The sequence below is a fragment of the Hemicordylus capensis genome, chromosome 5 (genome assembly GCF_027244095.1).
Source record: "Hemicordylus capensis ecotype Gifberg chromosome 5, rHemCap1.1.pri, whole genome shotgun sequence".
Taxonomy (NCBI): Eukaryota; Metazoa; Chordata; class Lepidosauria; order Squamata; family Cordylidae; genus Hemicordylus; species Hemicordylus capensis.
This window is the reverse complement of record NC_069661.1, coordinates 78,940,336-78,952,607: the sequence shown is the minus strand read 5'-3', so window position 1 is coordinate 78,952,607 and position 12,272 is coordinate 78,940,336. Positions and strand designations below refer to the sequence as shown.

Here is a 12,272-nt window from a genome sequence, read left to right as displayed (position 1 = left end):
TCCCAGCAGTGGCCCTTCCTATCCAGGAAAACTGATGTCAGCTGGCCGTTGTGGGGCATGGTCCTCGGCTCCACTCCTGGCAACTTGTTAAGGGTGGTCACCTCCTTAAACCTCTTGCTCAGGTGCTAGAGTCTCTCCTTGCACTGGGCACCGGTGTGTTGGAATCCCCTCTGTGCCATCTGCTGAACATGGCCTCATTCCTGAACTAGTTGTGCAGTAGTGACTACACGAACTGGAAGTCAACAAACACCCATCTTTACATACATCCACAACTTGACACAGACCCTCTTGCTTCCATCCCAGCCTGCCTGCTCTTGGAAGTGCCACTAGTGGGCGGCAAGGTGGTAGAAGGAAGCTGGGAATGCATGGCTAGTGTCAACCTCCAAAGCAGGGGGTTTGAGGAGCAGGGTGTGATACACCAACCTGTTGTCTCCACACAAGGTAATGGGAGCATCTGTCGTATGCACATCTGGCCAACACTGCACAGGAGGGGTGTGGTCAGCAACCTCGTGCACGCACAGCAGTCATGGTGTGGGGACCAGCTCTCAAGGACTTACAGGTGAAACTCGAAAAATTAGAATATCGTGCAAAAGTTCATTAATTTCATTAATGCAAATTAAAAGGTGAAACTGATATATGAGATAGACGCATTACATGCAAAGTGAGATGTCAAGCCTTAATTTGTTATAATTGTGATGATCATGGCGTACAGCTCATGAGAACCACAAATCCACAATCCCAGAAAATTAGAATATTGTGAAAAGGTTCAACAGTCTAGGCTCCAGGTGTCCCACTCCAATCAGCTAATCAATCCATAACACCTGCAAAGGGTTCCTGAGCCTTTAAATGGTCTCTCAGTCTGGTTCATTAGGAATCACAATCATGGAAAAGACTGCTGACTTGACAGTTGTGCAGAAAACCATCATTGACACCCTCCATAAGGAGGGAAAGCCTCAAAAGGTAATTGCAAAAGAAGCTGGATGTTCCCAAAGTGCTGTATCAAAGCACATTAATAGAAAGTTATGTGGAAGAAAAAGGTGCACAAGCAGCAGGGATGACCGCAGCCTGGAGAGGATTGTCAGGAAAAGGCCATTCAAAAGTGTTGGGGACTTTCACAAGGAGTGGACTGAGGCTGGAGTTAGTGCATCAAGAGCCACCACACAGACGGATCCTGGACATGGGCTTCAAATGTCGTATTCCTCTTGTCAAGCTGCTCCTGAACAACAAACAACGTCAGAAGCGTCTTACCTAGGCTCAAGAAAAAAAGAACTGGTCTGTTGCTCAGTGGTCCAAAGTCCTCTTTTCTGATGAGAGCAACTTTTGATTCTCATTTGGAAACCAAGGACTCGGAGTCTGGAGGAAGAATGGAGAGGCACGCAATGCAAGATGCTTGAAGTCCAGTGTGAAGTTTCCATAGTCTGTGTTGATTTGGGGAGCCATGTCATCTGCTGGTGTTGGTCCACTGTGCTTCATTAAGTCCAAGGTCAACGCAGCCGTCTATCAGGAGATTTGGGAGCACTTCATGCTTCCTTCCACAGACGAGCTGTATGGGGATGCTGACTTCATTTTCCAGCAGGACTTGGCACCTGCCCACACTGCCAAAAGTACCAAAACCTGGTTCAATGACCATGGGATTACTGTGCTTGATTGGCCAGCAAACTCGCCTGACCCGAACCCCATAGAGAATCTATGGGGCATTGCCAAGAGAAGGATGAGAGACATGAGACCAAACAATGCAGAAGAGCTGAAGGCCGCTATTGAAGCATCCTGGTCTTCCATAACACCTCATCAGTGCCACAGGCTGATAGCATCCATGCCACGCCGCATTGAGGCAGTAATTGCTGCAAAAGGGGCCCAAACCAAGTACTGAATACATATGCATGCTTATACTTTTCAGAGGTCCAATATTTGTTCTATTTACAATCCTTGTTTTATTGGTTTCATGTAATATTCTAATTTTCTGGGATTGTGGATTTGGGGTTTTCATGAGCTGTACGCCATGATCATCACAATTATAACAAATTAAGGCTTGACTTATCTCGCTTTGCATGTTATGCGTCTATCTCATATATCAGTTTCACCTTTTAATTTGCATTACTGAAATGAATGAACTTTTGCACGATATTCTAATTTTTCGAGTTTCACCTGTATATGAAGTATCAATATGCTTTGCCCTTGAAACCCTTAATGCAGGCATCGTTCATACAAGTAGCTGCCAAGCAGGATATAGTACCAAGGACACTCAGTATGTAGAGTGCTGAAATATTCATGGAGGGGCTTGTGGGGGACAAGTCTGGCCATGCAAAGCTTTCTAGTAAACTCGAGACACAGGGCAGCACTTATCTAAAAACAAAAATGGTGTTTTAATGTAAACCGGCCTGAGCCTTTTGGAAGGGCGGTATAAAAGTTTAATAATAAATAAATAATAAATAAAAACAAAAAACTAACACCTGGTTCTAGACCCACCCCACCCCACGCTATCCCCATTTTTAGGTGTTAATACGTACACTTTTGGCCATTGTAAGTGTAATGTAAAGCAATGGTCACTTGAAGGATGATGCTAAACAAACAGATCTCTCCACCCCCACTGCAGCTTGAATGTCACCTCTCCCAACTCTGCCCTGGTAGATGGAATTCCCTCTTCACAGTGTCTGGAGTACAGTACTGGTGCTTGCACAGAACGAGCAGGCAGTTCTTTGCATCTCTTCACATCTTCCCACCAAGTAAAACCCACAAAATACATCCCTGCTGTGCCCTTTCTGTGCTCCCAGAAACTTCCACCATCTGGCCGCCAAGGAGAAGTGTGTTGCCCCAGGGTGCATGGGCACATCATGATGATCCCTTGCATCATGGTGACATTGCGCATTAACGCCTTGGGCCAGTTGCACATGTGCCATCTTGACTATTTCTGAAGTCTAGGGAGCCCGGAGTCACATAGTGCATTCCAGAAGTGCCATGGAAGGGGAGGGGCATCATTGTAGGAGGAAGCAGCCCATATTGAAACACAACATTGTAGGTGCCCCACTTCTAAGGATGGGAGGATGGGGGTGCTGGGGGTGATAGAGACGTGAGAGCTGTGGGGCACATTCCATAATTTGTGCCGCAAGGGCCACATGGCTCTTTCCCATGAGGCACCACAGTGATGAAACACAGGAGAACCTCTCCTGTTGTCAACGTCTCCATCTAATATTCCTTCCATGGCAGGGAGCACTCTAGTCCCAAAACACACAGCAGAAAGCGGCATCCGCAAATGTGCTTATTTCCCTTTAAATGCTGTGAGTGGAGACACAGTGTCCCCGTTGGTAAGCAGTGGGGGTGGGGGAGGATGGCAGGTGGTGACACCTCGGCTCCAAGAGGCAGCCAGGAATAGGCATAGCCATCCTAGAACTGACACATTTCTGGGCTCCTCTGAGCCAGTCTCTCAATAGTAGAAGGAGAAGCTTTGGCACAAACTCCAGGTTATAGCAGGAGCAGAATTTGGACAACACGCTAGTATCTTCAAACCCGAGGTTTTGGCAATGAAACTCACCATAAACCGAAGGTTTAAATTATAGTTTGGGGTTGAAAACCTTGGGTCAGTTAGGTGATGAAACTGTGGTTTCACACAAGTGGATGACCACAAAATCAAACCTCTTGTTCGTTCATCTCTGATTTCAAATTATGTCTGAAAGTAGCCCAGATTTCAGTTTACAATGAATGTAAACTGAAGAAGTTACAACACATGCTTAACCGTAGAATGAACAGTATCAAAATGCTCACCAGGGAAGATGGGAGTCATATTCCTGCTAGAGACATTTTCTTCATTCATGATATTAAACTCTGCAGATATGTCAGTCTGAAATTAGAAGACATTTTGCCATTTTACAACAGTGAATTAACAAAACAACTAGTAGTTCTGTTGTTTAGCTGGTGTAGCACAGTGGCTAAGAGAATGAACGATGAATCAGGAAGTCTCACCTCTGCCATAAACTCAATAAGTGGCCAGAGGCAAGCTGTTCCCTCTCAGCCTCTAAGTGCACAACACCACTCACAAGGCATTGTAAGGATTTAAAGAAGAGTATATGCATCAAGTACTTTGAACACTCAAAAGCATTATAAAAACATAATTTGTTGTTGCTGGCTGACATGCAGAGCAAGGGTGCACTGGTGTAGCAAGAGAGCAGCCTAACAGAACTTCTCTCAGGTACATATTTTCAGGTGGCACAGAGGGTTTTCTGGCAGAGTGGTATCAAAAATTGTTCCTCCCCAGAAACTGAGCAGAGGTGCCTTTTGCATGTGGTGCAAAGGTACCTCCACCCAGTTTTGGGACATTTCCCCCTCCAACTGCAGCCACCTACACCTCATCTTGTGCCATTGCTGAGCAGGGATCTGCATAAACCTTGGTTCGTGCAGGGCTTGAAATCAAACTGTTCCGTAGTTCCGTTCCAGTTCAGCTCAACCATGAACCGGTTCGGCAGTTTGAGAGTGGTGCCAGGGGAGGGCGAGCAGCACCTTTTAAAAGCAAGTACAGCAGGTCCTTACCTGTGTGACCACCACTCCATGCTGTGGTGGCGCTCCATACCACAGCCTGCATGAGGCGCTGACACGTGGTTCCTGCTCCTTTGCAGCAGGAACCACGAACTGAGGTTCGTGCACATCTCTACTACTGAGAGTCCCTAGATCTTCACACATGGCTTTTTGAAAGGGCTTAAGGAGCTACAAGGAGGAGGAGACTAGGAAAGTGGCTTGTGTTTACACTTGCATGTGGATGACCACATGCATTGCTGCCAAATTGCTGCCAAATAAATAATCCAATTCCTGCCAAATAAATAATCCCATTCCTGCCAAATAAATCCATTGCTGCCAAATAAATAATCCCATTCCAAGTTGTAACATAAATACTTCAGTATTCTCTGTACAAGGTATTTGAATTATATCATCTGATCAATAATGCATGTTAGCCATTTATACTATTCAGATAAACTATGAAAGATGCAGGAGACAAAGCCAAGGAATACGGGGGGGGGGGGGGGGATGGTGCAGCCTTATCCAGGCTGAACTTCTGAATAGTATACATGGTAACATAACAAGCACTCACAAAAAGGTGTTTTTCTCTCTCTCTTTCTTTTATTAAAATGCATTAGTAACCAAAATGTTCACAATGGCAGCCACTGAAGCCAACAGAGGTATTGGGAAAAGGAACAGCTATTATAAAGAAAAAATTGCACTTCAGAGGGGTTGCAAAAAAGAATCCTGCTTGCTTTTACAGTAAAAGCCATTATGGTGGAAGAAGTAATAAATATCATTTTGGCATGTTCCCTAAAGATAAGACAATCATTTTGTACCATTTGAGTATAAGGTTAGTTAAGTATTCACATATTTTCTCAAAATTAGCAAGTAAAATGAAAGGTTTCACATTTCTGTTATTCTCTGGAGATGGATGTGAATGGTGAAACATACCATTTTGGACTGCAGTAACAGTTGTGTTTCAAGAAGCAACACCCGGCTCAGCAGATTATTCCATTCCTTCTCATCTATAACAACTTTCCCCTGAAGTTTCTCTTCTAAAACCTGTAACTTATCTTCCACTAAGTTCAGTTTATTCAGTTTCTCTTGCAGTTCAGCAACTTGGCTCTTTAATTCTTCCATTTGATTATTATTCTCCTCCTCTGAGACCTGCAATTAAGTATTTTGTTCACCTAAAGTATAACAAGCCACCTAATGGTACAGTGGGGAAATGACTTGCCTAGTGAGCAAGAGGTTGCTGGTTTGAATCCTCGCTGGTAGGTTTCCCAGACAATAGGAAACACCTATATCGGGCAGCAGCAATATAGGAAGGTGCTGAAAGGCATCCTCTCACACTGCATGGGAGGACGCAATGGTAAACCCCTCCTGTACTCTAACAAATAAAACCACAGGGCTCTCTGGTCACCAGGAGTCGACACCGACTCGAGGGCATAACTTCAAAGTATAACAGTTTTAGACAACAATTTTTACTGTCTTGCAGTACTATATGATTTCCCCAATTAGTTGCTTATGCTATGAAACCATTTATTAAGTGTATCAACATTTACTTATTTAGAAATTACAGGATGGTTTGAGGCAGCTTCTTTTAATTTCATTTGATAGGGTACTGGAATCCCAGTCATCAACTGAGATTCTAGCAGATCATTGTCTCTCAACCATTTTTCCCCCATCAGAGAGAGCTTAATCTACCCACTCATCAAATAAAATATCAATCATCAAGTAGATAGTAACATAATTAAGCACAAGCAATATTGTCAGGAAAGGACTGCAAGGTTCCTTTCCTGACAAGGACTGAATAATTCCTTTTACTACAAGCCAGACACTATTTTCCCAACTAATTTCAAGAAATTGATTAAAAATTAAAAAACCTCAACATGGCCTTACCATTTCATGTACATTGTCCAAAATTTTAGCATCACAAACAACTTCACTCTCCTCCTCAACTACATCATCAATTTTATCTTCAGGGATGTGTGCATTAAGTGGACTTGTATGGCATTCTACTTGAGGTTTCTTTGCATGTTAAAAAAAACATAAAGTGCATTTTAACAAAAATCATTACAGTCAATACCAGAACACCCTTTGATTTAAAGACTCAAATTTAATAATCTGTTTGAAACAGTGAAAACAGAAACATTATTATTATTTTTTTGTCTAGTAGAACAGGAACAGAGAACTTCAAGCCTAAAGGCCAAATTGGGCTCCACCCTTCTTTTGATTCAGCATCTTGTGCCTCAGGTCTGTTTTTAACAGAAAAAGGCACGATATACATTATTTTTTAAATGTAATAAACTTTGGATAGACTGAATTTAAAACTTAAGGGATATCGGCAATAGTGAAAAGAAAAATACGTATCCTCAAGATCAATTTTGTATTGGAGAGAACAACAAGATCACATTACATTTAAAGGCCAAAAATAAATGTGTTGGCTGACATCCAGACTAACACTGCACATGCACAGACACAAACCTCTCAGCACATGCAGAACACTTTGCACTCGTCCACTCTCGGGTCCACTGTGCCTCCCCAAAAGATGTCTCTAATAGTTGTATGTCTCTCAGGGACTTGTTTCCAGGAGGCACAGTGGGATGCAGAGGGAAAGGGAGATCAGCAAAAGCCATTCTTCTCCTGTAGCGCACATGAAACATTTTTGGTACACAAAACATTTATCTGGATGTGAACCATAACTGATTAGGTTTCCTATGCTTTCTTCTATGAAACAGATTTCAAATTAAACAAAAACATCCACAATAGTAGTTGCAGAATCCTCCCCAGCCAAGCTGTTTGTGGGATTCAAAGCTCCATACTCCAAGCCAGACAGGGCAGCCAAACAATTTGGTAACAAAAAGGAGTACATCCGAGGGCATGGTCTGGTGGCACCTGATACAACCACCTTGCTGAAGTTGAGCATGTCTAGATCTAATCAGCACCCAGATGGGTGACATCTACACTACCTTGATTTCTGTGATGAAAGAAAGATGCAATATAATATACTAGTAGGCGAGGCCTGCATCTCTCACACTTCTTTAACTCTATCCATGCACCAGCTGAGAAGTGGGAAGACTGGCTATTTAAACTGTATAGCAATTTAGCTGGGGTGGGCTGGGCTGGGCTGGGCTGGGGGGAAAGAGAAAACCACAAATAACCAGAACTATCCACCCACAATAACTAAATCTGGAGGTATCCCTGACTTTAAATATATACACTACTGCTGGTGAGGATAGGGAGAAGGTTGAAGAGCTCACAAGAGTTGAGCAGGAAAACAAATGAGTAATGAGTGGATTGGAAAAATAGATAATCACATAGAAAATCCTCTCCCTCAAGAGAATTTGATTTTACTTCATTAACACCCAACCCTATTATGAGTGAGGTAGCAGACCACGAATGGGCAAAATAGCTGTTTGAGGACTGACCACCTGTATACATCATAGAAATTTTTGTTTTAATTAATGTGCTTTCAAAAGTGAAGTAAGAGAACAGTTGGAAATTTGTACTCTCAACCTCAAACTTTATTCATTTTATTGACCAGTTACCATATATGGTGAGATCTGAACAGTAAATGTGAATCTAGAAAGATCATCTTTTCTTGGGAATGATGTCATTTTGGAATTATTGATCTGATTATTGAGTGTTAAAAATCTGTTGAGAACAGCCAAAATATCGTTATATCCACAATTTATTCAACAGACTACAAGTTATTTAAATCATTCAGTGAGCATATTCTAGTGTAAAAAGTGGTGCATTCTGCTAATTTCAGTGGCAGGATTGTTCATGCAAAATTTGGTATTCTTCCGGTCTTCCTGGCTATTCTGGTATTCTGATGTATTGTATCCCTGCTTCTAAGAGCCATTTATGTATTATTTTCTTGGCTGACCATTTTACCCTTGCAGCTCTTTTATATTCATGTCAAGCAGAATAGCAAACTATTGTATCAGTAGCAACCACAGAAAAAGAAAACTTGATCAAGGTTACCAGACACTGAGAGTGCTACAGGTTTATGAATGATTTCGCTGGGTGAAACCGCAAGTTTACTAGAGGCAGGGTCTCAGATATCTTGTTAGCCACTTTTATGCATTCACCTTAGAGAGAGAAGTGAGCTTTAATTCTACAACTTTGTACTGATGATAAATTACTGTATTCTATTCAAGACACCTAGCATATTATTCTCAATAGCAACTTCAAATAATTGTAATCTTCCCCATGTCCCCTCTTTCCTCATATCCCTATTTTGAAAGTCAGATAAAGGCTTTGTGACCAAAGGACCAGAAAAGAAAAGTGATGACTGTTGAATAATTAGTGTCTAACCACCAAGGCCAAAGACTGAGTAAAGTGAAAAGTTACTAACAACTTGATTTGAATGTCTGGGGGTGCAGAAGATAAGTAGTTGTGTATGCTGACGGGATGAGGGGAACACATCTAAAGAGCATCTGAAGACCCAAGCCCAGACAACTGGCATAAGAGTTGTCATACCAATACGTTGTGATGAATGTAAGGACTGACCCCAAGAGCAGTCAAGGACCAAGAGAAGAGTATAAAAACAGAAGACTCCAGACCCAACTTTTAGAGGGTCCAGAAAGGCAAGTCCAGATGATGCATCTTCTCGCACTCCGATGCAGCGTCACCACACCCCAGCACCTGCAATCCATTTTCTCATTGAACCCTATTATCTGTAATCATTGGACAAGACCTTGAACTGGTCATTCAGGATTTCCCTGCACCTTGGTAACAAATTTTATCTACTCCCCATGCCCTCCTCTCTTTCCCTTTTCCCTTCCCCTGCTAGGTAACCTGCTTGTATTAGAGTTAGGCAAAAGAATTGCTTGCCAGGACCTTATAACAATTGTACCTCTCCAAATCTATTTCCTTAAGTAAAATAAGAAATATCTTTGGTTTGGTTCCTTGTGTCTCACACATCCATGGACTGAACCTATGCTAAGGGGTTTTAGGCAACAACTGAGAGTGTATAAAATTCTGGAATGCAACTGGTATTCAGAGGCATCCTCAGAGGCAGGATGCCTCTGAATACCAGTTGCAGGGGAGTAACAGCAGGAGAGAGGGCACACACTTAACTCCTGCCTGTAGGCTTCCAGCGGCATCTGGTGAGCCACTGTGTGAAACAGGATGCTGGAATAGATGGGCCTTGGGCCTGATCCAGCAGGGCTGGTGTTAAGATTCAGGGTACATTGGCACACTAATTTGGAAGCTTCATATTGATCTGCAGAAACATTATCTAGATTAGGCTGGCAGGTAAATCTCCCCAGAGAGAGTAATCTCCTTGAACACTCTGGGAGAGGATTGTTGTCCAACCAACTAGCTGTCCAACCAACTAGCCATTTGGGGATCGGTAGAGCCTCTAGATAAAGTTTGATTAGGAGTGACTCCAAGAATTGGAGCTTGGAAACAGAAAGTAAAAAGCAGAAACTCTTTGTGCGTAACAATATCTGTAAGATATTATGACTATTCCGCATGAACCAAGTTACCCAATTTTTAAAAACTAGCTGAACCCGCACAGAGCATCTGTGCGGTAGTTTACTTACTTTTTCGGGTTTTGCTGACCCCACACAGAGGATCTGTGCGGGAGTGCACTGAGCCTGTGGCATCCCCCCATCTCCCCTGCTCGCCCTTTCGCCCACCACTCTCCCACTCCCACTTGCTCATTCTCTCCTCCCCACCACTCTCGCTCGCTCTCCCCCACCACCCTCTCTCCCCCGCATCACTCTCTCCCCCCACACCACTCTTGCTCTTCCCCCACTCTCCCACTCGCCCTCTCCCCCCACTCTCCTGCTCTCCCTCTCCCCCCACCACTCTCGCTCTCTCCCCCACCACTCCCTCGCTCGTTCTCTCCTCCCCACCACTCTGGCTCGTGCTCTCCCCCACCACTCTCTCTTCCCCCCACACCTCTCTTGCTCTTCCCCTCCCCCCTCCCGCTCACCCCACTCACCCTCTCCCCCCCACTCTTCCGCTCACCCTCTCCACCACCACTCTCGCTCTCTCCACCACTCTCTCGCTCGCTCTCTCGCACTCTCCCCCACCTCTCTTTTGGTCTCCCTGGCACCACTCTCTCTCCCTCCCCCACACCTCTCTTGCTCTTTCCCCCACCACTCTCGCTCTCACTCTCCCCCCATACCACTCGTCCGACTCTGCCTTTCCTCCTTTCTTCCTCCTTCCCCCCCACTCTGCCTTTCCTCCTTTCCTCCTCATTCCCCCGCAACTCTGCCTTTCCTTCTTTCTTCCTCCTCCCCCCTCCCCTCTGCCTTTCCTCCTTCCTCACTTTTTGGGGTTTAGCTGGTTTCTTTGTCCTAACTGTTCTAAGCTAGAGAGGGGTCAAGAAAACTGTCTGGTTGGGGGGGGGCTGCCAGGTTTGGGTGGGGTTGAAGGGGTGACTGGGAGCTGAGGGTTTTGTTGTTGTTTTGGTGGTGTGGGCTGTGGAAGACTGGTTGTTCTGATTTTCACAATCCCAAAGTGTTTTTTGGGGGGAGGGGGGGCTGGGAACAATGGCCAAATTGGTTATTTTATTTTTGAGGCGGGAAGGTCAGCAGCACGCCCTCACAGTCCCAACACTTTTTAATGGCACTCACACTGTTGATCCCCCACAACTATATTAAATATGCTTTACCCTAGCCAGTGTTGTCGTCTCCTTTCTCTCCTTAACTCTACTGGTGATTTGGGGCTTAATTTTGACGGCAGTTCATTCGTTGATGTCCCTCTCCCATTTCCCACTTACCTGTCCCATTAGCTGAACCTGCACAGAGCAAATAGGCCCGTGAGAAGGCTAGGCACCACATTCCCCTTGCAAAGCAGGCGAACTTCGCGGTCCCTCAGTTGGTTACCGTCCCCAGCTGTCCCCTCGTCCCCGCTTGGCCAACGGCTCATAAAGCAAGCAAACTTCGTGGTCCCTCAGTCCTCGTTACCAGCTCCTTGAGGGTGCTCTTTGGATTCTCCCTCCCTGTTGTTCTCCTCCACTGATTGCCTCCTTTCTCCCTCCTTTTCCCCGCCTCAGCCTTTCTTCCTCCATTCCCCAAGTCTGCCAATTCCCGCCTACCTCCCTCGCTGCTGCTCGCTCCCCAGGCAATGGTTCCAGGCCTCCAGATATAGTTCTCTTTTGGGTCAGCCCCAAGAGAATTATATATAGAGATATACTATATATGCACACAAAAACGCGAGACGCCAAACAAAAAAGTATTTTTAAAAATGTACTGTGGAACTGAAGCTGACCGAAGACCGCGACTTAACAATCTTCATACTAATGTCTAGATCAAGTTAGGGATAATCCAGGTGCAAAAACTCTTTTCTGTACATAGACTGAATGCATGAAAAGCGTCTAGGGATGGAGTAAGAAGAGTGCTGTATTCAGCAACCTAAAACATGTGTGCAAGGAACGGTTCAGTTCAGAAATTCTTTTCCTTATTCTGCCAGCCATGGATTTGGTGAGGTGAAAGACTACCTACGCAGATTTCTGCATCAAAATGTATGGCTTCAGAGAGGTCTGTGAAAACTAGGAATCTATCTATATCGGGTCATTATAAAGTGATGAGCTTTCATATTCATTAGGAAGGCAAACCTAAGAGATCCCAAACTCTTATTCTGTATCTGATGGGCATTTTCCCAAGCAACTTGCTCAGTCAGCAAGTCAGTTTACTATTGCTAAAAATAGTCAGCAAAGGGAAAAATCCAGAGCATTTGATGGCCAGAATATCTAGAAATATCACCTTCTGCACAGATGTATTTTTTAGTGTGGTTCACTGCAAAATTTAAAATTGGCTATT

At 44.3% G+C, this 12,272-nt stretch overlaps 1 protein-coding gene across 5 annotated transcripts in view; it reads right to left on the bottom strand.

Moving 5' to 3' along the window:
- The window catches only part of CEP44 (centrosomal protein 44), a 36,694-nt gene that overhangs the window by 9,855 nt on the left and 14,567 nt on the right, over positions 1-12,272 (bottom strand). For 4 of the 5 annotated variants that reach the window (XM_053256164.1, XM_053256161.1, XM_053256162.1 and 1 more), the window contains exons 6-8: positions 6,391-6,519; positions 5,440-5,655; positions 3,760-3,835 (exon numbers count right to left, since the gene is read on the bottom strand). In XM_053256164.1, the coding sequence (XP_053112139.1) occupies positions 3,760-3,835; positions 5,440-5,655; positions 6,391-6,519 (421 nt within the window). The remainder of the gene's footprint in view (positions 1-3,759; positions 3,836-5,439; positions 5,656-6,390; positions 6,520-12,272) is intronic. The other variant, XM_053256165.1, reaches the window with a different exon arrangement.